The 27,005-nt window shown below is 48.7% G+C and overlaps 1 protein-coding gene across 1 annotated transcript; it reads left to right on the top strand.

Annotated features, from left to right (window-relative positions):
- Window positions 1-316: 316 nt before the first annotated feature.
- On the top strand, window positions 317-27,005 carry CHST13 (carbohydrate sulfotransferase 13). The gene is made up of 3 exons (XM_049641134.1): window positions 317-450; window positions 20,207-20,286; window positions 25,480-27,005. Exons 1-3 carry the CDS (start codon window positions 354-356, stop codon window positions 26,323-26,325), a joined length of 1,023 nt encoding a protein of 340 aa, XP_049497091.1. The 5' UTR covers window positions 317-353; the 3' UTR covers window positions 26,326-27,005.

Genomic DNA, 27,005 nt, shown 5'->3' with positions numbered 1-27,005 from the left:
GGGGCCAACCGAAGGCTCCGCCCCACCGGCGACCCGGCTCTTTCCACACAGGCTCCGTCCTTCCAGCCCCGGACTGCTGCCGGGCTAGATCGGGTGCGGGGCGTGGAGGCTGGACGAGGCCCGCCGCCCGCCGTCGCCCACCTCCCCAGTCCCCAGCAGTCTGCCGCCGCACCACCCTACCCCCCACCCCCGCGAGCAGAGAGCGCTCGCACCCCCGCGCTGTGCCTTGGTACGCGCCGCCGGGCGGGGCGGGGCGGGTCCCGGGGCGGGTCCCGGGCCGGGCGCTGCCGCCCCCGCGGGACCAGGGGGACCGCAGCCCCGCGCGCCCCGCAGCCTCGCGCGCCCCGCACAGCATGGGGAGGCGCTGCTGGCGGCGGCGCGCTCTGGCGGCCGCGTGTCTGGGTGCCGCGCTCTTACTTCTGGGCGCCGCGCCCCGCGCCCTGCGCCCGGGTGAGTGCCCACTGGGCCCCTCCACGGGGGGCACCTGCTGTCCCCTCCCGCGCTAGGGGGTAGGGGTGGGTGGGCCCAGGGAGGCTCTAGGCGTCCCCGTCCAAGCCCCGGCTCCCTGAAAGGGTCTTGCCGCCCTTGGGAGTTGGTCTCCCAACGCCCGCGAGGGGTGATCGTTCGGGGCTCGCAGCCCGGGGCCCCGGGTCCGTTGTGGGTGGCAGAGGGCATCGGGCCCACCCAGGAAGGCAGCCTCGTTTACGTCGCCGGCACCCCTTGGCGCCCGGAGGGCCCTTGACCGAAGCGGTGCAGCGTGGGTTGGGGAAGCCTGACGCTGCCAGGTCCTTCAGGTGGTCCCCCTCAGCCGCAGGCGCTGCTGCCTGGAGCGCCCCGCTCCGCCCCGAGGTTCACACCCAGGAGGACCTGGGGCTCCTTTGCACGCACTGCACGGTCTGGTTGGGGAAACTGAGGCAGCCAGTCAGGACCCTGCAGCTCGTGGTAGCTGCCCTGGGCCAGGCTTGTGCGTAGTCTTAACTCACTTCATCTCCTCCCCATTTCACAAAGGGGGAAACTAAGGCAGAGAGATTGAGGGGCAGGTGTGGGTGACTTGCCTGCTGGCTAGCTGCCTGCCTGGGGCTTGAGATGCCCAGTCAGCAGCCTGTTCCCACCTCGGGCTCTGTTTGCCTTTCCCTGGTGTGAGTGTGTTGGGGGGCTTTGGGGACTCAGGGGGTAGGTCTCCACTGGGCTCTGTGAGAATCCTCGGAGTGTCACCTTTGGAGCCTCATGGACAGGGTCTCAGGGAGTAAGTGACCACGCCCCAGGGTGGACAGGGACTGTGGGCAGTGAGGGTGGCCCAAGAGATCGAGCTGAGGAGTCTGTGTTTTGGGGGGCACTCACCCACCTGGCTGGGTCTAGGTTAGTGGATAAGGGTCATTCCACAGCCTTACCTGCTGGATGACCTATTCCCCCCCCTCCCAGGTCCTCAGTACTCCCATCTTTCAAATGGAGTGCTCAGGTTCTTCCTTATGGGTCTTTCGGGGAAGTGAAATTAAATGAGATAGTGGAAGAAACTCAGTCCTGAGTCTCTTCATCATGCCGGCTGTCATGATTTAGGGGTGGCACTGTGCTCCCTTCATCTTGGGGGGCGGGGCTTCCTTCTCCTGCTTTCCCTCCAACCTCCATGACTGCCTCTGGGCTGGAGGCCAGGGTTTGGCTGGGGTCCAGGTGAGCAGGGCTTGGGGAGGACTCCCTAGTGTGTTCACCAGAGTTCTACCTAGTCACCCTGCCGATCACACTGTTCTCTGCATGCCTGGACCCAGCCTCCCAGACCTGGACACCTCTCCAAGCTCACGGGAGGGAGCCGTGGTCAGTCTTGTCAGTCTTTCCATCACCACCCCGTTCCATGAGCAGGTGGGCTATCTGGGAGTGGTGCTCCTGGTTCAGAGTGCTCCTGATTCATGGCAGGTGCTCCTACTCCTGTGTCTTAGCAGAGCAGAGTGTCCCCTAGCAGTGTGGGCTGTGGTCCTAGGGTCTGTGGCCATGACAGTCTTTGTCTACCCACTCATTCATAGACAAGTGTTTACTCAGGACCTGGACTCCCAGGGCTCAGCCACTGGTGTGGGGTGTGAGAGAGACAGAAGGCTAGAGCATTTGGGCCCCGGTGTGTGGGGTGTGTGTCTGGGGGGTATCTATAGAGGAGTAGGCACGTTGGGGTAGGCATATTTATGTCTCTGTGTCTCCCCTGCCTGGACACTTCTCTCCTGCCGCCTCCTCTACCCAGGTTTGAGAGAGAAGAAATGAGCCCAGGTACTGGTTACCTTCTGCGTTTTCTTCCTTTTGACTCTCTTCTGCAAAATCCGGGAGAGCAGGAGCTAGAGAGGGTGACGCGTGGTCCCTCTCCTAGTTTTTGCCCATGCTGTGTCCCTGCCTGAGATTCTCTGCTGCGTGAATACCCTTGGCCATGACCTTCTCACCCACCAAGCTGGCCTCACCCTACCCAGTCTGACAGACCCTACTTGACCTCTGCTTCCACTGCCCCTAGACTGGGATGGGCCTCTTCTCCGGGCTCCCATAGTGCAGGCCCGCCTGCCTCCCAGAGGCCCTCTTGCTCCTGCTAGGTGCTCAGACCTTTCCCCATAGTCTGTCTTCACTCATCATAGCTTTGAGGGTGACCCTGGACAAAAAAGGGTTAATCAGACCAACCTACCCAACATACTCTGCTGGCTCTTTTTCCTCCTGAGCCATGAGCTAAAGCCCCTGACCTCAGAAGCCAGTGAGGAGGGTGTGCTAATGTTGGATCTGCAGGCACCTGGCAGAGCCAGAGAGGAGACAGCTGGGTGGAAAGGCCTTCTCCTGCCAACCGTCCAGCTAGAGGCAGATCCTGCTGTCTGGGGACTCTGAAAGTGGCCTCATAGGGCCTCCAGCAGCGCTAAGGCTGTTCCCAAAGCTGTGCTCTGAGTTGGAAGGGGGTGAAGGGTGTGGTGGGCCTCTGGGCTAAGAAGACGGCTCCAGAGCACAGGAGGAACTTTAGCATCTTACTCCAGGCACACAGGTCTGGCACTGTCCCCTCCTTCTCCAGAGCAGTTGGGCAGGGGACACCTAAAGGACTGCCACTAGAGGCCTGGGGCCCCTAATGTGCATTTACTAGTGGGGAAGTCTGGAGTAGCCCACCATGGCATCCCTGAGCCCCCAGGACCCCATCAGTGCTGACCTAGTGCTCAAGGTCCTGGGGACGAGGAAGATGCTGGGGCAAGGTGGGACAGTTGCCCAGGATACTGCTGCCCTCGACACCCCAGCCTCACCCCAGGGTCCCAGTGGCACTTCCACTGTCACCCCTCGTCCCCTTCTGCCTTTTGCTTCCTCTGTGTCCAAACCTGGGCTTGAAGACTGTTCTTTTGTGCATCCCTGTTGACCATGGATTTGCTGGGCACGTGCTCACGCGAGGTACCTTTCTAGGGCTGGGAACAAAACTTACTAATATACCTGCCCTTGCAGACCTTACGTTTTTAATATTAAAAATCCAGGGGCGCCTGGGTGGCTCAGTCGGTTAACCATCTGACTTCAGCTCAGGTCACGATCTCACGTTTGTGGGTTCAAGCCCTGTGTCAGGCTCTGTGCTGATAGCTCGGAGCCTGGAGCCTGCTTCACGTTCTGTGTCTCCCTCTCTCTCTGTGCCTCCCCCACTCACACTCTTTCTCAAAAATACATAAAACATTAAAAAAAATTTTAAACATCCAAATTGCTGGTCTGCATCTTCTGCCCCCAGAGACACACTGAGGGAGAGTCTCAATTTAAATCCCCCACCTGCTGCTTCACAGGGGCCTCATTGGGCAGTGCCGGATTCCACCCTCACCTCCCTCCCTCCTCAATCCTTTCCTAGGTTTGCAGGGTTGAGCATCTTTCCCGGAGTTGGAAGTCTCTGTCCACTTTCAGGGGACCTAGGGTTGGAGGCAGGGAAGGGAGAGTGTGGAAGAAGGTTGGATGGAGAGGGGATTATTCCCAGGGGAGGCCACCTGTCCCTTCCAGGCTGGATTGCTGTCTTCCTTTCTTCCAGACCACCTCCCTTCTCCTGGGGTCCAATGCTTCCTGTCTGAGATCTGGGATGATGTGTGCTAACAGAGATCTTCTCCTCCACTGTCCTTCTTGGAGGGTTTCCAGGTGGGGAAGGGCCCAGGGCTTCTCTCCCTTTCCCTCTCTGTCCCCTTCCTTTTCTGGCACCACAGCACCTGGGGACTCAGGCCACAGAGACAACTGTTCAGACAGAGCGCAGGGGTCTATGATGGTCGGGGCACCTCTCAGGCAGCGTAGTGGCCCTGGAGGCAGCCATTGCTTTTAATGAAAAACCAGGATTTTGGTCCTATGCAGAATAAATGCAGAAATGCCCGATGACTCCTGGGGAGCCAGGGTGCCAGGGTTGAGGTGGGTCTATGACATGGGCCTGGCCTTGGATCTGAACAGGGCCTCTCAGCGCAGAAGCCAGGGACCTTCGCAGGGGCAGCTAGAGCCAGGAGCAGACAGCTTGCCCCCTGGATGCCCTGTGTCCACTGCCTCCCACTGAGCCCCCCGCAGGACCCCGTCCCATAGGCTCTCCCTCATTGTCCTTGCACAGTGGGGTCCCAGTGCCCAACTCTGCATGCTCTGACTCCTTCCCCAGTCCTGGCCCTGGGCCCTCACAGGTCACAGTGTCTCAGTGAGGACATCTCAACTCAGGCCCACTTAAGCCAGATGAGGCTGCCTTCAGGCATGGGTGGATCCAGGGGTGGAACCCTTGTCTCCAGCTCTAGGTTTGGCTTTTCTCTGCAATGGCTTCACTTTTAGCTGCCTCAGTCCAAAAGAAGGGCTCTTGACTGATTTCTAGGCAGAGTCCCAAGGATGTGTCTCATTGGCCTGAATTGGATCCCGTGGTGTCCACCTCTGAGGGACAGTTGCTGTGGCAGAAAGGGATGGAATGCTCCAATTGGCTAGGCCTGGTCACCTGCCTATCCCAGCAGCTACGGGAAGAGGGAGCCCATCAGAACCACATGGACGGAGTGTAAGCAGGTTTGCTTCCGGAGGGACGCCCAGCAGGCTAGCAAAAGGAGTGGGAGTGGCTGCTGGCAGCCAAATAGATAGATGCTCCCACACTGCTGTCCATTCTCAGGTACTGTCAGTGTTCCCAGGGCTCAGAGGCACCATCCGGGCCTCCAGAAAGTACCATGAGAAAAGGTTAACTGGCAAGGTGGACGGCTCACTAGAGTACGGATTGGTAATTGCATTTTGCAGAGAAGGAGACTAAGATCAGGAGAAGGAAAGTGACTTGCTCACCCAACTAGGAAGTGTGAGGGCCAGGATTTAATCCTAGTCTAAAGCCCTAACCCTTATGCTTTCTACTCTATAGGCTGGGGTATTTGGGTTGGGCTTTGCAGGCTGCATAGGACTTCACCAGGTGGGAAAATGAGGAAAGGGAATTTGGGGCAGAGGGAATGGCACAGACAAAAGAATGGAGGAGTGAAAAGGCCTGGTGTGCTAAGGGATGTGCTGTGGGCAGAGCTCAGGGTTCATGAGATGAGGTGGTAGGGTGGAAGCCAGAAGTATACTCTAAGTTGGGGCCCGGTCATGGGCGGCCTTGAGTGGCAGGCTAAGAGTTGGGGCCCTCTCCTTATGGCCATGAGGGGCTATCAGTCTTTAAATAAATTATTCACTGGCACTAGGTGAGTTACAGGGGTAACAAGAAAACAAGACAGTCCCTTTTTACAGAGTCAACTTCCTGGAAAGGCAGCCAGACATCAACCCATACACAAACCCCATTGTTTCAGCGGTCATAAATGCCACGCATAAATTAGAAGGAGAGACCTGGGAAAGGTCCTGACGTGGAGTGCTGCTCTTTGGAGAGACCCTCTTTCTAGAGGGGACATCCGAGTTGAAATCTGAACAAGAAGGGTTACTCTAAAGAATAGGGGTTCCTGGAGGAGCATCCCAGCCAGAAAGAACAGTTAGTGCAAAGGCTCTGAGGTGGGAACGCCCCTAATGATGTGTTCACTGATTGGCAGAAGGACCAGTGTGGCTGGAGCTGGGGGGGGGGGGGGGGGAGGAGAGAGGTGGACCAGGAGGGTTCTGGGAAGAAGCAGGAATTTGTTGTTAGCCAGTGGGAAGCCATGAAGGTTTTAAGATCACCAAGATGGAGGGAAGAGAAATAGCCTCCTATTTCTGAGTCTCCTGAGTGAGGAGATTTCTGTGACTGTCCTGGACGGAGGAGGCAAGGGGGCAGGGGGGTGGGATAGGGGCAGTTCTTAACCATCCTGGAGGCAGAGGTGATGAGAATATACCCAAGAATGAGCTGGCCAGATGAGGGGTTCCATTCCAGGTGGAGTTCAGCAAATAGAGTTTGAGTTTTAAGTACAAGTGGAGAGATCTCTAGTTCTCTTCAGGGAAAAAAAAAAAGTGGGATTGTTTTTTATTTGTGAAGGGCTTGTCAACGTGTTCCTCCCTGAGCCTGATTGCCAGAGGGAATGTCCCTGACCCTGGGGCATGCAGGTCACCCTGGAAGTCCCAGGTCACCTGGGGGACCAAATGGGCTGGGGTAACCTGCCCTCCACCCTCCCCCAGCAAGGTCCCTGGGGGCCTGTTAGTGCTGTTTGGGCCTGGCTGCCCCTGCCTGTCTGATCTTGCAACACTGTGCCCAGCTAGAACTTATTAACCAGAAACCATGTGTCGTAATCTTCACTAACTGGACTGGGAATCACCAAACAGTGTTTCTCTCCCAAATGGTGAAGTTTCAAATGGCCCACAGAATGCCTTGTGCCCCCCGCCCCTGCACCCTGCCCAGCTGCAAGGGGCAGCCAAAGCCTTTCCTTAGGGGTGGGTGTGCCAGGGACCATCTCACCGGTTTCTGCCTTCAGTTTCCCTGTGTGGCAGTTCACCCACCTGCCTGCAGTTCTGGTGAGCTTGGGCGGGGCTGTGTGCTGGGCAGGATGGGTGCCCAAGAGATGTGCCCTCAGAGGCATACGTGCACTATGGCCCAGGGTCAAATCCTTTTTCTGGCCTTTGCTTGCTGTGAGGCCTCAGGCCTGTTTCTTTCCCTCTCTGAGCCTCAGTTTCCCCATCTGTCAAATGCAGATAAGAATGGTTTCTACCTGATACCAGTGTCAATGTGTGCCGAGCTCAGTGCCAGGCGCTGGCCGACCCTAGGGCTGTGCCCCAGGTGCTTCTTCCTGGTTCCCGTGACCCTGCCCCAACCCTGCCTCCTTTGCTGACTGCCATGCCCTCCTGGGGGCTTCCTGCCTTCATGCAGCGGGCACTGCAGGGTGTTGGGCTGTCTTTGCACCGACCTACTGGATCAGGACTGTGGTCTGCTCTTGAGGCCAGGGCTGCATGGTTTTCAGGGCCAGGATCCCTTTGGGCATGGGTGCTGGGCTCTCCCAGACTGTGGTCAGCTCACACCGCATCGCTTCCTCCCTTTCAACCCCAGCTGGTTTGCTTTGAGCAATTTCAAAACTCCAGCTGTTTTACTGCTGTGATCTGTTTCTCCTTCTCCCAGCCTCTGTCCCTGTCATTGTGTGTAGCTCTGTCTCTTTCTCTGTGTCTTTGGCACCCCCTCGTCCCTCCCACCTCCCTTCCACCACCCTCCCCCACCTCCCCATACAATCTTCTGCTATTTTTGTCTCCTTTTTCAAAGCAGAACCCCATGGTGGTTTTGCCTGTGACTGCCCTGGGCTGGCCCAGGCCCCTCCCTGGCTGTGAGACTGGGCCTGCCGCCTGGCTCTCCCTGGCTTGTCTGTTCCGTGGTGCCCTTGGCAGGGAGCCTGGGACCTGAAGCCTAGTGGAGGGGCTGCACATTGGAGGACACAGGCCAAGAGAGGTTTGGGGAAACCAGAGTGGAGGTTGGGGGATGCCTCACTGTGGCCCTGTTTGGGCCACCCTGCCCTCAGAGCCAAGCCCCCAGCTTTCCAGAGTTGGGGGCCGGATCGAGGGATCTTCAAGGCAATCCCCTTCTGGCCCTCCTAGTCCTATCCGTCCTCCTCCCTGGCCAGCCTGCCCATCCCACTGGACTATAAGTTCTTCTGATCTGTGTGGTGGGAAGAGGTGGGGCTGGGTGGAGGTGGCCCAGCCCTGTAATCACTGGCCACAGCTACTCTATAAATAGGACCTCACTCTGGTGCCTGCTCCCTGTGACCCTCCACCCACTGGCCCCTGAGGTCTGGTATAGGACGCACTTTCCTGCAGGCTGTGGCCTGAGCAGGAAATGAGAGGCCCCATGCAAGGGTTGGTGTTTCTGAAGGCTGGGTGCCTCCAAGTTGTGGGGCCTTGGGGTAGAAATGGACCTAGGTTTGCTTCACAGTCCCTGGGGGCACCTCCTACCCCCCCCCCCCCCCGCCATGGGTACCAGCCCTTCCTCAAACCCAGCTGTGGCCCTCAGAGGAGCTCATCACTGGGTGACCTCGGGCTACAGGTAACACATCTGCAGAATGGTGAGAAGGGTCCCCTGCCTCCCTGGGTTGTGAGTGGTGCTGTGCTAATGTGACGTAGCATCTCCTGGTGGTTGCTGCTATACTTTGGCCAACCTGCCAGCCCCAAGCCTGGGGCCTCCCTGCGCAGCCAACATGGCTGCCCCCCGGTCAGCTCATTTTCTGATGACAGTGGTGTTCCTGGGACACGTCCAGCTGCCGGGAGACAGAAGTTCCAGTCCTAGGGCCATTGGTGAATCACAGGACACAATTAGGCCCTCCCCTCACCCTGGCTACAGAAGAGCCCAGACCTTGTTCCAAGGACACTGGAGTGGGGAAGGAGCCTGAGGCTGCCAGAGGCCCTGGACAGTGGGCTTCCGGTGCACACAGAAGGTTCTGGAGGCCAAGGCAAGGTCAATCTGTCATTTATGCATTCCTTCAGCCAGCCTCCACCAGGCTTTGCTGTAGTACAGGGGTTCTCCAGGTGTGCTCCTGGGCCAGCAGCATCAGCATGACCTGGGGGGCTGTTACACATGTGGATTCCTGGGTCCCCCTCCAGACCGCCCGGACTAGAACAAGTGTTTTCTGTGTTTTCGTTGGCCCCCACGCATGCTAAAGTTTGACAACCACTACTCATGGTCAGTTTGCCAACAGATAATCAAATTTTCAGTTAATCAAATTTTCCAAGTTTATTTGTTCGTCAAAAACATGTCTTAAATCTTTTCGGTGAATGTGTTCCTCTTGGCAGCAGTTTTTAGATTCTTCATTTTATTGAAAGCCAAGGGTCATGGAAACGTCCGTTCTTCTTATGGATATATTCTTTTCTCTTATGACCCTGAATTCTTGAAGGTATTCTTGTTATGAACATGCAATGTTCTTGTGAGTTCAAGAATATCTTATGATAGCCATCCAATATATTTACATTTGTAAGCTAGATTTGCATAAAATGGTCTTGCATATATCCTTTTTGGTGATCAGTAATTTTATTTTCATTGAGCTTTAATTCTCACTCCATAAAATCACTTTTTCAAAGGACACAGTTCAGTGGTTTCTTAGCGTATTTAACAGTTGTGTGGTATGTCCATTCTATAATTCCAGAGTATTAGCAGTAGCAGTGACTCCCGTCTTTCCCAGTGATTTCCCCCAGCACCCCAACCCCTAGCACCCACTCATCTATGTGCCAAGTTGAAGCCAGCGTCAGTACTCTTTCCTTTGTATGAATGAATAATATTCTTTTGTATGGATGGACCACAGTGTTCATCCATTCATCAGTTAATGGAACCTGAGGTTTTGGTTATTAAAAATAATGCCATGGGAACATTTGTGCGTAAGTTTTTATGTGAACGTTGTTTTCAGTTCTCCTGGGCATGTACCTAGGAATGGAATTGCTAGGTCATAGGGTAATTCAATGCTTAACACTTAACTTGCTTTCGCTCACCTTTTGTTATTGTGGTAAAATACACATCACATAAATTTTACTGTCTTAATAGTTTGTAGGTGTACCGTTCAGTGATATCAATGCATTCATAGTGTCGTGTGACCATCATTCCAGACCTCTTTTCATCTTGTAACACTGGAAGTCTGCACCTATTAAATACTCCACATTCTCCCCTCCGCCACCCCGGCAACCGTCATCTGCTTTTTGCTCGATGGTTTTTACTACTCTAGGTATACGTGGAATCCTTCATGATTTGTCCTTTTGTGACTGGCTTCTTTCACTCAGCATAATCTCCCCAGGGCTCATCCAAGTTGTAGCCTGTGTCAGAGTTTCCTTTCTTTTCAAGGCTGAATAATATTCGTTGTGTGAATAGACCCCATTTTGATTATCCGTTCATCTCTTGATGGACACTTAGGTTGCTTCCATGTTTTAGCTTTTGTGAATAATGCTGCTAAAAACATGGGTGTGCAAATACCTCTTAAACACCCTGCTTTTTCAACTCTTTTGAGTATGTACACAGAAGTGGAATTGCTGTGTTCTGTTAATTCCATTTTTGATTTTTTGTGGAGCCTCCATGCTGTTTTCATAGCAGCTGCCCCATGTTACATCCCCACCAACAGTGCACAGGGTTCTAATTTCTCCACATTGACAACACTTGTTTTTTTTTTTTTTCTCTCTCTCTCTCTCTCTTTGATAGTAGCCATAATAATGGGTGTGAGGTGGTATATCATTATTGTTTTGATTTGCATTTCCCTAATGATGAGTGATGTTGAGCATCTGTTCATGTGCTCATTGGTGACTTGTACATCTTCTTTGGAGAAATGTCTATTCAAGTCCTTTGCCCATTATTGAGTTGAATTTTTTGTTGTTCAATTTTAGGAGTTCTCTATATATCCCCTATCAGATACATAATTTACAAAAGTTTTCTCCCATTCTGTGTTATCTCCCATAATGCACAGAATTTAAAATTTTTCAAGTCCAATTTATCTATTTTTTCTTTTGTTACCTGTGCCTTTGGTTATATCCAAGAAACCACTGCCAAATCCAAAGTCATGAAGCTTTTGTCTTATGTTTTCTTCTAAGAGTATTATTGTTTAGGTTTTACATTTAGGCCTTTAATCTATTTTGAGTTAAATTTTCTATATGATGTGAGGTAAGGGTCCAGCTTCATTCTTTTTCATGTGAACATCCAGTTTTCCCAATGCCATTTGTTGAAAGGAGTGTCCTTTCCCCCATTGAATGGTCTTGGCACCCTTATCAAAAAGCATTTGACCATATATGTAAGAGTTTATTTCTGGACACATCTCTTCTCCTCTTCTCTTCTCTTCTCTTCTCTTCTCTTCTCTTCTCTTCTCTTCTCTTCTCTTCTTTATATGTCTGTCCTTCCACCAGCACCCACTGTTTTGTTACTATAGCTTTGTAGTTAGTTTTGAAATGAGGAAGTGTGAATCTTCCAGTTTTGGTCTTTTTCAAGATATTTTTTTGATATTTGGGGTCCTATTGAATTTTGGGATGGGTTTTTCTATTTGTGCAAAAAACGTCATTGGAATTTTGACAGGGACTGCATTGAATCTACAGATCATTTGGGGCAGTATTGACATTTTAACAATACTAAGTTTTCCAATCCATGAACGTGGGATGTGTTTCCATTTCTTTGTGTCTTCTTTAATTTATTTCAGCAGTGTTATGTAATTTTCATTGTACAAGACTTTTACCTCCTTGGCTAAGTTAATTCCTAAGTATTTTCTTCTTTTTTAGACTATTACACATGGAATTTTTTTTGTACTTTCCTTTTCATATTTTTTATTGTGTATAGAAATGCAATGATTTTTGTGTGTTGACTTTGTATCATGCTACTTTGGTGAACTCATTTATCAGTTCTAGCAGTTTTTGTGTGTGGAATCTTTAGGGTTTTCTGCATATAAGATCATATCATCTGCAAACAGAAACAATTTTATTACTTCCTTCCAGTTTGGATGTCTTTTATTTCTTTTTCTTGTCTAATTGCTCTGACTAGAACTTCCAATATTGTGTTGAATGGAAGTGTCAAAAATGGGCATCCTTGTTTTGTTCCTGATTAGAGGAAAAGCTTTTAGTCTTTCACTATTGAGTCTGATGTTTGCCATGGGTTTTTCATATATGGTTTATATTGTGCTGTGGTACTTTCCTTCTGTTCTTTGTTTGTTTGTTTGTTTTGAGTGTTTTCTTTTTTATCATGAAAGTATGCTGAATTGTGTCAAATGGTTTTTCTGCATCAATTGAGATGATTGTGTGGTTTTTTTTTCCCCTCCTTCATTCTCTTAATATGGTGTAGTACAGAGATTGATGTTTATATGTTGAACTATCCTTGCATTCTGGGACTAAAGCTCACTTGGTGATGATATATAATCTTTTAATATGCTGTTTAACTTGTATTTCTAGTATTTTGTGGAGGATTTTTGCATCAATGTTAATAAGAGATACTGTTTTCATTTCTTGTAGCGCCTTTGTCTGGCTCCCTTCCCCCCCCCCCCCCCCCCGCCCCCGCCCAGAGTTATTAGTGGCCATACAAACTGAATTAGGAAGTGTTCCCTCCTCTATAATTTTTGCAAAAGTTTGAGAAGGATTTGCATTAGTTCTTCTATAAATGTTTGATAAACTTCACCAGTGAAGCCATCAGGTCCATGGCTTTTATTTGTCAGGAAAATTTTTATTACTGATTCAGTCTCCTTACTAGTTATAGATGTATTCAGATTTTCTACTACTTCATGAATTCATCTTAGTACATTTTGTACTTAGTACATTTTAGAAATTTGTCTATTTCATCTAGGTTATCCAATTGTTTTGGCATACAATTGTTCATAGTAGTTTCTTATAGTTCTTTTTACTTCTGTAGGGTCAGTAGTAATGTCCCACTTTCATTTATGATTTTAGTAAGCTGAATCTTGTTTTTCTTGGTCCATCTAGCTAAAGGGTAGTCAATTTGTGGATCTTTCCAAAGACCCAAATTTTGGTTTTATTGACTTTCTCTATTTTTCTAGTCTCTATTTCATTTGTCTCTGCTCTAATCTTTATTATTTCCTTCTTTCTGCCAGCTTTGGGTTTATTTTTTCTTCTTTTTATAGTTCCTTAAGTTACGAACTTAGGTTGCTGATTTGAGATATTTCTTGTTTGTTTGCTTGTTCATTCATTCATTCATTCATTTGTTAATTTATTTTTAATTTATTTTAGAGAGAGAGGAAGGGCAGAGGGTGAGAGAGGATTTTAAGCAGGCTTCATGCTCAGTGTGAGCCTAAAGTGGGGCTTGGTCCCACAACCCTGGCATCATGACCTGAGCTGAAATCAAGAATTGGACCCTCAAATGACTGAGCCACCCAGGCACCCCTCTTTTTTTTTTTTTTGATGTAAGAATTTATAGCTCTAAATTTCCCCTAAGCACTTTCACTGCATCCCATAAGTTTATGTTGTTTTCATTTTTGTTTCCAAGTATTTTCTTTTTTTTTTTTTAAGTTTATTCATTGTTGAGAAACAGAGAGAGACAGAACACGAGCGGGGGAGGGGCAGAGAGAGAGGGAGATACAGAATCTGAAGCAGGCTCCAGGCTCTGAGCTGTCAGCACAGAGCCCACTGTGGGGCTCGAACCCATGAACTGTAAGATCATGACCTGAGCCAAAGTCGGACGCTCAACTGACTGAGCCACCCAGGTGCCCTTGACTCCCAAGTATTTTCTAATTTCCCTTGTGATTTCTTCTTTGATCCACTGGTTGTTTAGAAGTGTGTTCTTTGATTACTACAGATTTGTGAATTTTCCAGTTTTCCTTCTGTTATTGATTTCTGACTTCATCCTGCTGTGGTCAGAGAATATACTCTGTATGATATAATGTCTTTTATTTTAACTTTTTTTTAAACATCTATTCATTTTTGAGAGATGGAAAGATAGAGCATGAGTGGGGGAGGGGCAGAGAGAAAGGGAGACACAGAACCCGAAGCAGGCTCCAGGCTCTGAGCTGTCAGCACAGAGCCCGATGCGGGGCTCAAACTCACGGACCGTGAGATCATGACCTGAGCTGAAGTTGGACACCCAACTGGCTGAGCCACCCAGGCGCCCCTTTTAAGATCTATCCTGACTTATTTTGTGGCCCAACATATAGACTATCCTGGAAAACATTCCACATGTGTTAGAGAAGAATGTGTGTGCTATTGTTGTTGGATAGAGTGTTTTGTATGTGTCTATTAGATCTAATTGGCTTATTGTGATGTGTAAGTCCTTTGTTTCCCTCCTCATCTTCTATCTCATTGCTTAATTCATTACTGAGTGGTATACTGAAATCTCCAACTATTATTGTAGAGCTGTCTATTTCTCCTTCCTATTCTGCCAATTCTTGTTTCATTTACTCTGATAGCCTGCCATTAGGTAAGTAAATGTTTATAATTGCTCTAGCTTCTTGCTGTATTAAAACTTTTATTCATATATAAAGTACTTGTCTCTTATTTCTTTGATTCAGAGTCTATTTTGTCTGATATTAATATAGCCACCTTTGCTCTATTTTGGTTACTATTTGCTTGGAGTTTTTTTCCATCCAGTTTGTATCACTGGATCTCAAATGAGTCTCTTGTAGAACACAGATTGAGTTGGGTCAGGTATTTTTATCCATTCTGCCCATGTCTGTATTTTGGTGAGTTTAATCCATTGACATTTAAAGTAATTACTGATAAGGAGGAACATCTGTCATTTTGCTATTTGTCCTCTCTATGCCTTATAGTTTTTTTTTTTTATCCCTCATTTCCTGTATTACTGTCTCCTTTTGTGTTTAGTCAGTTTATCTTTTTGTAAATTCCTTTCTCACTTCCTTTGTGGCTACCATGGGGATCACATTTAATCCTAAAATTATATGTTGTATTTTGGATTTATACAACTTTAACCTTGCTAAGTACAGAATTTTGCTTTTACAGCTCTGTCCCCATCCCTTTCAGTTGCTATTATATAATTACATCTTTATACACTATATGCCCACACACATAAACTAGTAATTCTTTTAAATGCATTATTCTCGGGGCGCCTGGGTGGCTCAGTCGGTTAAGCGTCCAACTTCAGCTCAGGTCATGATCTTATGGTCCGTGAGTTCGAGCCCCACGTCAGGCTCTGGGCTGATGGCTCAGAGCCTGGAGCCTGCTTCCCTCCCTCTTCTGTGTCTCCCTCTCTCTGCCCCTCCCCTGTTCATGCTCTGTCTCTCTGTCTCAAAAATAAATAAACGTTAAAAATAAATAAATAAATAAATGCATTATTCTCTTAAATTACATAGAAAACAAAAATTTGGAGTTAATAATACTGGCTTTTAGACTGATAATTGTTTTTCTTTTTTTTTTTTGCTTTAGATATAGTCTCTTTTAAATCATATAGAAAACAAAAAGTACAGTTACAAACTATTGTTACAATAATATTATCTTTTATAATTGCCTGTGTATCTACCATTATTGATATTTACTTCTCCATACAACTTCGAGTTACTGTCTAGTTTCCTTTCATTTCATCTTGCAGGACTCCCCTGAGCATTTCTGGCAGGACAGATCACGAACTCCCTCAGCTTTTGTATATCTGTGAATATACAGATATTAAGCTCTCCCTCACTTTTGAAGGAGAGTTTTTCCAGATATAGGTTTGTTGATTGACAGTGCTTTTTTTTTTTCCTTTGAGCACTTTGAATATATCATCTCATTGTCTTCTGGCCTCCAAACTTTCTGATGAGAAATCTACTCATAATCTTATTGAGGCTCCCTTGTATGAGTGATGAGTTGTCTCTATTTGCTGCTTTCAAGATTCTCTGTCTTTTGAAAGTTTGATTTGCAAGTCTCTTTGAATTCATCTTACTTGGAGTTCATTATGATTCTTGGATGTTTATATTCCTGTCTTTCATGAAATTTGAGAAGTTTTCAGCCATTATGTCTTCAGATATTCTTTCCGTCACTGTCTTTCTCTTCGCCTCCTGGGACTCCCACAGGAGTATGTTGATTTTGATGTTGTCCCACAGGTCCCTTAGGTTCTGTTTATTCTTCTTGAATCTTTTTTCTTTCTGTTCCTTATACTCAGTAATTTCCATTGTCCTGTCTTCAAGTTCACTGATTCTTTTTTCTGCCTACTTAAAATCTGTCTTTTAATACCGCCAGTGAATTTTTCATTTCAGTTATTGTACATTTTAGCTCTAGAATTTCTTCTTAGTTTCTTTTAACATCTTTACTGATATTCCATTTTTTTCATCGATCATTTTCTTGATTTTCTGCACATCTTCCTTTAGTTCTTTAAGCATCTTCAAGACAGTTGTCTTACAGTCTTTGTCTCATATATCTGCCATCAGATTTTTTTCAGGGTGAAAAAAATTTGATTTATTTTCTTTATCTGAATGGACCATACTTTCCTCTTTCTTTGTATGACTTCTAATTTTTCTGTTGTTGTTGAACACTGGACATTTGAATCTAATAATGTAGTAACTGTGGAAATCAGATTCTCTTACTCGGTGATTGCTATTTTTAGCTTGTTTTTGTTTTTCTGATTGTTGTAGGCTGTCTGTGCTGAGGTTCAGCCCACGTTATAAATTTAAGGTCTTCTTAGGTCTTTTTCTGAGCCTCTCCCTGGGCATTCACAGTCAGTTTCTAATTTTCCCCATTTTTGCCGTTGCTTTGAATGTTTTAGTGTTTAATACCTGGCTCCCCAAAAAGGGGAAAAGAGAAAAATGGAAGGTGGAGAAAAGGGAACCAGCCTTTTAAGTCCTTCGGAAGTCACTTTATGTGGAGGGAGAGGGACTTGCAACAATGTGGGGAAGCACACCTGATCAAAGCGTGGATCTCTGATATTTGGAGAATGGCATCCTTTTTGCCCACCCCGCTTCCTGCATGCTGTATGTAAGCTACTCCAGGAACACATGCACAGCTGTCTGCCATGTGGCTGTCTGCCATGTGCTAAGAGCTGTAATCGGGGAATACTGCCACCTTAATGACATTAAATCTCCCAATCCACAAACATGGGATATTTTTCCATTCGTTCAGGTCTTCAATTTCTTCCAGTGATGTCTTAGTTTCCAGCGATGAGTTCTGCACTTATTTTGTTAAATTTAATCCTTAATGTTTTTCTTTTTATGCTATTGTAAATGGAGATGTTTTTGTAATTTCAATTTTGGGTTATTCATTGCTAGTATTTAGAAATACAATTTACTATTGTATATTGGTCTTTTATTCTACAATCTTGCTGAACTAATTTATTAGCTCTAATCGTTTGTGGATTACACAAATACATACATACACATTCTCTATATATTCGTGTTATCTATGAATACACATAATTTTACTTTTTCCTGTCCAATCTGGATGCCTTGTTTCTTTCTTTTTCTTGCCCAATACCCTGGCTAGAACTTCTAGTACATTGTTGAATAGAAATAGTGAAGGTGGGCATCCTTTGTTTTGTTCCTGATCTTAGAGGTAAAGCATCCAATTTTCACTATTAAATATGTTAGCTATGGCTTCTAGATGGCTTTTATCCGCTTGAAGAAGTTCCCTTCAATTTCTGGTTCATTTAGTGTTTTTATTAGGAAAGGGTATTGGATATTGTGCAACACTTTTTCTGCTTGTACTGATGATGATTGTGTGGGGTTTTTTTCTTTATTCTATTAATATGGTGTATTACCGTGATTGATTTTTTTTTATGTTGTACCACCTTTGCACTCCTGGGATAAGCCTTACTTGGTCATATATAAACCTTTTTATATGTTTATGGATTCAGTTTGATGTGTTGTTTTGTTTTGTTTTGTTTGTGAGGATTTTGCATCTATGTTCATAAGAGATATTGCTCTGTAGCTTTCTTGTGATGTCTCTGTCTGGTTTTGGTATCGGGGTAATACTGGGCTCATATATGAGTTGGGAGGTATTTTCCCTCCCCCATTCTGTTTTGTTTTTTGGGAGTTTTTTTTGAGGGGCATAAATAGTTTAGAAGATACTGGTGTTAATTCTTCTTTAAATATTTGATAAGATTCAGGAGTGAGTTATCTGATTCTGGGCTTCTCTTTGTGGGAATTTCTTTCCATTACTATTTCAATGTATTATTATATGTCATTGAGATTTTCTGTCTCTTTTGAGTGAGGAATTTGCATCTTTTTAGGACTCTTTCCATTTCATGTAGGTTATCTAATTTGCTTTTATATAATCGTTCATACCTTTCTCATTTCTGTAAGATTCAGTACTAATAGCTTTTCTTTCATTCCTGTTTTTACTAATTTGAGACTTCATTCTTTCCCCCACTCCCAGAGATGCCTTTATTTAAAAAAAAGAAAACAAAAAACAGCATTTAACCATGTGCACATGTGCTAGGGTCACTGTGATGGTACCAGCCTTTCATTTTTATTTATTTTTATTTTTATTATATGTATTTACTTTTAAAATTTATTTTTAATTTTTTTAATGTTTATTTTACTTTTGAGAGAGAAAGAGAGACAGAGTGTGAGTGGGGGAGGGGCAGAGAGCAAAGGAGATGTAGAATCGGAAGCAGGCTCCAGGCTCTGAGCTGTCAGCACAGAGCCCAACTTGAGGCTCGAATCCACAGACCGTGAGATCATGACCTGAGCCGAAATCAGACGCTTAACTGACTGACCCACCCAGTGCTCATTTTTTTTTTAAATTTTTTTTTTAACGTTTTATTTATTTTTGAGACAGAGAGAGACAGAGCATGAACGGGGGAGGGGCAGAGAGAGAGGGAGACACAGAATCGGAAGCAGGCTCCAGGCTCTGAGCCATCAGCCCAGAGCCCGACGCGGGGCTCGAACTCACGGACCGCGAGATCGTGACCTGAGCTGAAGTCAGACGCTTAACCGACTGAGCCACCCAGGCGCCCCATCAGTGCTCATTTTTTAATCTATATCGAAGTTAGTTAGCCTATAGTGCAACAATGATTTCAGGAGTAGATTCCACTGATTCATCCCCTATGTATAACACCCAGTGCTCATCTCAACAAGTGTCTTCCTTAATGCCCCTTACCCATTTAGCCCATCCTCCCTCCAGCAACCCTCAGTTTGTTCTCTGTAATTAAGAGTCTCTTATGTTATGTCCCCCTCCCTACTTTTATATCATTTTTGTTTCCCTTCCCTTATGTTCATCTGTTTTGTATCTTAAGGTCCTCGTATGAGTGAAGTCCTATGATATTTGTCTTTCTCTGACTGGCTAGTTTCACTTAGCATAATACCCTCTAGTTTCATCCACGTAGTTGCAAATGGCAAGATTTCACTCTTTTTGATTGCCGAGTAATACTCCATTGTGTGTGTGTGTGTGTGTGTGTGTGTGTGTGTGTGTGTATCTTCTTTATTCATTCATCTGTCGATGGACATACTTTGGCTATTGTCGATAGTGCTGCTATAGACATTGGGGTGCATGTGCCCCTTTGAAACAGCACACCTGTATCCCTTGGATAAATACCTAGTCGTGCAATTGCTGGGTTGTGGGGTAGTTTATTAATTTTTTGAGGAACCTCCATACTGTTTTCCAGAGTGGCTGCACCAGAGACGTCATTCTTTTCTTCTTGGTCAGTCTAGCTAAAGTTTTGCCGATTTTGGTGATCGTTTTTGAAGACTGCATATACTTTATTCATTTATTAACAAGTATAATCATATTTAATCATATTTAAGAAAAATATGATCAAGAAGCATAAGATCATAAACCTATGCTTACCTATGTCAACTATATACTAAGAATATATTCATATTAATTGAACATGTAGGAAGATATTCCTTAAGACACATTTAAAGTAAAAGAATAAATTTAGTAAGCAGAGTTTGTGGTAGTTTTAAGATTGAAGAGTGCAGTACTGAGACAGATAGACAGTATCCCTGCCCACTGTCTTTCAGTCTGGGAGACCGTGAAACCTGCATTTACCAGGAAGTGGCATACACACTGGCCAGGGAAGTTCAGGCTCCTGTAGGAGCCCACGGCAGTCATGTGACCTGGCGGGCTGTCATTGGAGAAGCTGAGTTTGGCTGTGCCACCTCTCCTGCTACCCAGCCCTTACTGGCTGCCTGGACAGCAGCTAGCTTGGTGATTCCCTTAGGGCTCCGTGGTCATGGGGCTGGCGGGGGTGGGGCATGAGATGAAGGCAGATGGAGACAGTGGGTGGTCAGGCCTTCACCAGAGGGCTGGATAACACCTTTCCTCTCATCCCTGCCTGCCTGGCATCCTCCAACTCTGAAGGGCAGGACATGGGGCAGGAGTGATACCAAGTACTCTGCCCTGGTGGGTCAGGGGACCTATCAGTGCCGCACACTCCACCAAGCCCCCTGGAGGCAGGTGAGACACAACAGGGAAACTGATTCCCAGAGGTAGATCAGATGTGTCCAAGCCCCCTGAGAGCCACAACCAGTCCATTTGATGCCTCTTTCCTTGTGCCCCACAGCATTTGAAAACAGCCTGGGCTCTGGCTGGCTCAGTGGGAAGAGGAGGAGTCCCCTGCAGATACTATATGATGTGGACCAGGTAGGTGGACAGACACCCACCCAGTGATGCCTCCCTCTACCTCCAGCCCCGGGAACCTGAAAGCCCACGTGTAGACCCGCTGTCATGGGACTGGAGCCCGCAGGAGGGCATGACGAAGCTTCCTCGGTAGTCAAGGCTCTGTGCAGAGAGGAGAATGCCTGTGACAAGGGCAAATCTTGGGGCAAGCTGGGAGATCCGCCCACCCACCCTCCACCATTGACCCAACAACAGACTGAGGCCACACTGTGCCAGACACTCTTTTGTGCATTGTGGGTATAAAAGACTGAAGCAGACCCTTAGGAGGTCTAGTGGGGAGACGGTAATTAAGTGAACCCCCAGATTTTAGTACCCGCTGTGGTAGGGGGTAGCCTACCTGCCCTCGCAGTGTTCTCAGGCACACGGACCGGGAGGCTTGCTGGCCCGTGCACTCCACTTCTGCTCTGGGCCTGCCGGGAGCACCCACAAATCCCAGCCCCCCTCCCCGCCATGGTTATACCCCACTGAGAGCCACAGGCCCCTGGCTCACACACACCCCAGCACGTACAAGGAGAGGCACCCATTCAGACAGCATGTGTGGACCACCTACTGTGTGCAGTCTGTGCTCGGGATGCTGCTGATCCAGCGGCCAGCAGGTCAGCTGGGTCCCTGACCTGGTGCAGCTGACATTCCCATGGGGCGGGGGGAAGACATCATCCCATTGCCACCTGCATTAACCTGTGACTCGTTTGCATCAGGGCAGCCCTAGGTGCAATAAGAGATGGACCAGGAGGGTTCTCGTTTAGATCGGGGGCTGTGGGGGGGAGGGGAGCCTCTCTGAGAAAAGAACATCGGAGCTGAGAACTGCTGAAAAAATGTTGAGAAACAAACAGTAGGGGGCTGAGTGCCTGGAGGTGAGGGGGCAACGGAAGAGGGGGTGTGAGGTGAGCCAAGAGTAGGCAACAGCTTGGTGGTGCCTGGCAGGTGGGGAAAGGGTAAGAGGGAGCCACAGAGGGTTTTAAGCTGGGGAGAATGATCAGACAGGTTGGGTAGGTAGCTGTTCACTGAATCCCTAAGTGCTGAGCCAAAGGGGCCTGTGGAGCTTATCTGACCTTGGGTTGCAGGTGTAAAGGCCTTGGTTCAGAGAGGGTGACTGGCTTGCTCTGGACCACACAGCAAGCTGAGGGCAGGCCAAGCTCTCTGTAGGATCCTGGGCCCCGCTAGTTCCACAGGCCCCTGAGGGTCAGATGGAGTTGGCTCAGCCCCCTAATGGCCTGAGGTCGCACTGACTGTTGGGTGTTAAGGCCCTGGGAGCTTAGCACCTTGCAGCTGAGAAATAAAAGTAATAAAAATAATCCGGCCAGTGAGTGCTAACTGTGTACCAGACACTTCAGTTCTGTGAACGTATTTAGTCCTCACGGCAACCCTACAAGGTAGGGCTGTAGGGCTGTTGTTTTCCCTGTTTAAAGATGAGGAAACTGAGGCAAAGGGAGGCCAAGGACACAGAGAAGGTGACAGAGCTCATAAGGACTAGAGCCACGCTAAGGATGCAGGCAGCTGAGTCCAATCAGGCCAGGAGAGAGGAGAGTTGTAGCTGCAGGACTCGGTCCTGGACCAGCAGGCGTAGTGGCAGCTTCTGAGTCCTAAGTGGCTTGAGTTGAGAGTTCCAGCTTCCGTACTCGAGAGCTGTAGGCAACTCATTTCTTCTGAGCCTCAGTTTTCTCACTTGTATGGAGATAACATTGCCTGTCTTGGTATTTACGGAGCTCCAAGCGACAGAAAAGCTGACTTTAAGCCATTAGGACAGTCGGTGTTTACTTCCCAAGATGCTCAGAGACCAGCCAGCCCTCTGGAACAGCATCATGTTGGCATCGTCATCGTCTGGATGTTGATATCTGTTTCATGTCTTGTTGTCTCCTGACTGCAATCTGACTGCCAGGGCTCCGGACCTCTACTCCTAGGAGAGTAGCCCCGAGCAGAAAGGGAGGGGGGCAGGCAAAGGTTTTTTTCTTCAAGGGCCCTCTCTTTTTGTGCTGAAGTCTTTCCTGGGACTCATCTAGCAGACTTTCCTGTAATCTCTTTGGTCAAAGCCAAGCTACGTGTGCACCACTGGCCCCAGAGCTTTCGTGAAGTTGTGTGAGGTTGCTGTGACTGGTTCTTCCCCAAGGCTAGGCACACGACCTACCACAATTGAGGTCTGCTGTCAGGAAAGGTGGCCCAACAGGTGGGGGGATGGCCAGTATTCCGTGCCATAGGAAATATGTTGGGTTGTCTGGAAGCTGAAAGCAGACCTGGGCTGTGGGGCACCTGGATGCAGCCTCTCCTGGCACTCGTGTGCAGCCAGGCTTCTGAGGGCAACCCTGTGAGTCTGCCTTAGAGAGTAGGGGATCCTCCCAGGCCCCCCACAGCCGTGGCTGAACTTCGCAGCCACCTTTCAGTGCGATTTTGAAAAGGTAACATAAGCACGATAGGGCATTCAACCTCCCCAAAAGTACATACAGTGAAGAGTACCTCTCCTTCCCACCCTGTTCCTGCTGACCCCTGGAGGTGACCAGTTAGTCTCCTGTGTGTCCTCCCAGGCACGTTCTGGGTATGTGTGTAGTGTCCAGTGCTCAGTCATGTGCTCAGGTCACTTTGCCAAAATCACACCTACAGGGCATATATGTCCTTTCTCTCTGCTTTATGTTTTAATTGTGAAAAATTCAAACATATACAGAAGTACAAAGTACATTAAACCCCCATGTTCCCATCACCCAGTTTGAACAGTCATCAACTCTCATCCAGTCCTATTTCATCCAGACCCTTCTCCCCTCCATTCCTACCTGGGATTATCTGGAAGCAAATCACATCCTTGTTTATTCTGTGACAATGTCAATATATATCTAAAAGAGAGGCTCCCCACAACCTATCCTTTTCTGAAACATTTATTTCCTTCCCCAACCCTTTTTAAGCCCAAAGTGTGGGGTGTTGACTCTTGTTCTGTATTTCAGCTTTTTCACTGAAAGTATCGTGGATTTATTATTTTTTTAATGTTTATTTTTGAGAGACAGACAGAGACAAAGTGCAAGCGGGGGAGGTGCAGAGAGAGGGAGACACAGAATCCGAACCCGGCTCCAGGCTCTGAGCTGTTGGCACAGAGCCCGATGTAGGGCTTGAACTCATGGACCATGAGATCATGACCTGAGCTGAAGTCGGACACTCAACCGACTGAGCCACCCAGGTGCCCCAGTATCTTGGATTTCTGCAGGATGCTTTTAAAGGCACCAGAAGCACAACTGAGCATACACGCATGTGTGCGCGCACGCACACACACACACACACACACACACACACACACACACACATCCCTGCCCCCTCCCCACAGCGTCAGATACTCTCATGAAGGCACGGGGTACAGTGTGCCCCCATTTCAGAGGCTGCTTTGTCCCCTTGCAATGGAAGCACTCAGAAGGCTTTTTTCTTAACTGAGTATAACTCAAATACCATAAAACTCACTTTTAAAGTGTACAATTCAACGGGTTTTAGTGTATTTACAAGGCTGCATAGCTGTTGCCACTCTAATTGCAGAACGCTTTCGTGACTCCAGAAAAGAAACCCAGCACCAGTTAGCAGTCACTCCCCCTTGTCCCCTCCCACCCGCCCTTGACAACTAGCAATATGCTTTCTGTCTCTGTGGATCTATTCTGGACATTTCTTATAAATGGAATCTATCCGACAACATATGGCCTTTTGTGCCTGGCTTCCTTCACTTAACATGGGCAATCTTTTCAAGTTTCATCCATGTTTTAGGGTGTATCAGAATTTCCTTTGGGGGCGCCTGGGTGGCTCAGTCTGTTGAGCACCCGACTCTTCATTTTGGCTCAGGTCGTGATCTCATGGTTTGTGAGTTTGAGCCCCATGTACTGTCAGCATGGAGACTGCTTGGGATTCTCTCTCTCCCTCTCTCTCTACCTCTCCCCCATGCTCGCTCTGTCTCTCTCTCTCAAAATAAACACTGAAAAAAAGAATTTGCTTTCTTTTATTGGCTGAATAATATTCTATTGTATGGATATGCTACATACTATTTATCCAGTTCTTTGTTGATGGACATTTGGGTTGTTTCCAAACCTTTTGGCTATTATGAATAACGTTGCTGTCAACATCATTTACAAGTTTTGGTGTGACATATGTTTCTAGTTATCTTGGTATATACCTAGATGTGGAGGGTTGGATCATATGTTTATTTATTATTTTTTGAGAAGCTGCCAAGCTTTCCACAACAGCTATATCATTTTACACCCTCAACAGCAATGAATGAAGGTTCCATTTTCCCACATCATCAACAATGTTTGTTGTTGTCTTTTTTTTTATTATGTCTTGAAGGTTTTTAAAGCAATTCTGAGGAATTAAAAACACTCTCCTAGAAACTCCTGAACCAGGAAGAGGAGGGGTGGGAGGGGGGTTGGAGGGTTAGTCTTGGAAGTAGAGAACCTGTTTAGTGCAGAAGGGACTTGAGGAAAGGAGGAGGGATGGGTGGGAGGTGGTGGCTTGGGTCTTAGCATGGCCGAGGCAGGCTAGGAGGGGCTGGCCTGAGTGTCCTAATACTACCTAATTAATAGAGTCGTAAAGTGCACAGAAGACTTTCTGGCACACAGTGGGTGCTAGATAAATGCTCGATGTTAATATCTCACAGAAGAGAGACAGGCTTCAGAGAGGGCAAGCTTCCTGCCCAGGCACTGAGATTAGAGATGGTTGGCGGTAATAAAAAGAAATCAAGACCCGCAGGAACATACAGAAGTAGCTAATTTTATCATTGAACAAAAAATATCTCGGTAGCCTGCAAGTGGCTGCATTTTTCAACTCTATATGGGTTTAAAGTATACCGTTCGTATACACTATGCTTTCAGTAAAAAGGGAGCGGATATTCAATCTGCGCCCACCCTTACCACTCTGATGATATAACTTCTTTATCAGGCTTACTCTGATGTGGTCATATTCATTCTGAGGCCTTCCTCGGTCCTGAGCACCCAACACTTGTTTGTCACATCCTTCCACGTGCCTCAGCGAGGTCAGAGCCATTTCTCCCCAAGTTCAGGTCCAGGACAGATCCCTGGGTCCCAAATCACAGAACGATCAGTGGCAGTTGCTGGGGTTTCAGTCCCCCATTCCTTCGCCGCGGCCGGGTGGGCGAAGGGCCCGCAGCGCTGACCCGTCCGTCCCCCGACCTGTCGCCCGCAGGGCCCGCGCTCGGCCATGGCCGAGGTGCACCGGCAGCGGCGCGACCTGCTGCGGCGCGCCTGCAGCCGCCACACACGGCGGCAGCGCCTGCTGGGGCCCGAGGACCTGCGGCACGTGCTGGTGGACGACGCGCACGGCCTGCTCTACTGCTACGTGCCCAAGGTGGCCTGCACCAACTGGAAGCGCGTGCTGCTGGCGCTGAGCGGCCGCGCCCGCGGCGACCCGCGCGCCATCCCCGCGCACGAGGCGCACGCGCCGGGCCGCCTGCCCTCGCTGGCCGACTTCAGCCCGGCCGAGATCAACCGGCGCCTGCGCGCCTACCTGGCCTTCCTCTTCGTGCGCGAGCCCTTCGAGCGCCTGGCGTCGGCCTACCGCAACAAGCTGGCGCGGCCCTACAGCGCCGCCTTCCAGCGGCGCTACGGCACGCGCATCGTGCGGCGCCTGCGGCCGCGCGCGCACCCGGACGCGCTGGCCCGCGGCCACGACGTGCGCTTCGCCGAGTTCCTGGCCTACCTGCTGGACCCGCGCACGCGCCGCGAGGAGCCCTTCAACGAGCACTGGGAGCGCGCGCACGCGCTCTGCCACCCGTGCCGCCTGCGCTACGACGTGGTGGGCAAGTTCGAGACGCTGGCGGAGGACGCGGCCTTCGTGCTCGACCTGGTGGGCGCGCCGGGCCTGCGCTTCCCCGCGCCGCCGCCCCGGGCCAAGGCGGCCGCCGCGCGCGACCTCGCCGAGCGCCTCTTCCGGGACATCAGCCCCTTCTACCAGCGGCGTCTCTACGACCTCTACAGGATGGATTTTCTGCTCTTCAACTACTCTGCTCCCTCCTACCTGCGGCTGCACTAGGCCGCGGAGTCCCGGCGGAGCCTGGCATGTGGATGCCCCGGGGTCTCGGGTGGACCGGAGAGTGTGCATTTCTGGTGGTCCCCACCCCCACCGTCCCCTGCACCTCCATGCTGGTGCCACCCGCCCGGGACTCCACTCTAAGTACCACTGCCCCCGCGATTCCCTGATTGGCCAGCACGCCTGGCCAGGTTTAGGTGCAGTCCACCTTGTGTGACTGCCTGTCACTTGACGCTTGCTTCCTCTGACTGCTCCAGCTGGACGGCCTTTCTCCAGACCCCTGGATGGGAGAGCATTGAATAACTAGTCTGTTTTCGTTTGAGGCCATTTTGGGGGTCGGCTTTGCCCCCAAACCTGTCTGTGGTGCAACAGAGCAGAAATGATGGTTCAGTGTGACCTCTTCACCTCACCTGCTTTGGTGGTCACATCCCTGTCCCTCGATGGGCTCAGGCTAGAGTCATCTGTGCCAGCGGGCATGGCTCTGGAGCCCATCCTGAGTTGCCTTCCACTCTGCCTGTCACAGAGCAGCACTGTGTCTGGCCCCACCTTTGACCTCAGTCTGGCCAGATCCCAAGTCTTCCGTGTGTGCTCACAGAGCTCAGAATGGTGCCCAGTTTTATAGGACCTTGGTGAGTTGGGGAGCTCATGTTTTTGAAATAAACGTTTTGTTATTTTCTGACGTT

Source organism: Panthera uncia, chromosome A2, assembly GCF_023721935.1.
Source record: "Panthera uncia isolate 11264 chromosome A2, Puncia_PCG_1.0, whole genome shotgun sequence".
Classification (NCBI taxonomy): Eukaryota; Metazoa; Chordata; class Mammalia; order Carnivora; family Felidae; genus Panthera; species Panthera uncia.
Note: the sequence above shows the minus strand (reverse complement) of the source record. Positions and strands in the feature narration are given on the sequence as shown.

Coding starts and splice junctions, on each gene's coding strand:
- CHST13 (XM_049641134.1), top strand. CDS start 354: ATGGGGAGGCGCTGCTGGCGGCGGCGCGCTCTGGCGGCCGCGTGTCTG. Junction 451..20,206: donor GCCCCGCGCCCTGCGCCCGG/GTGAGTGCCCAC, acceptor TGTGCCCCACAG/CATTTGAAAACAGCCTGGGC. Junction 20,287..25,479: donor TACTATATGATGTGGACCAG/GTAGGTGGACAG, acceptor TGTCGCCCGCAG/GGCCCGCGCTCGGCCATGGC.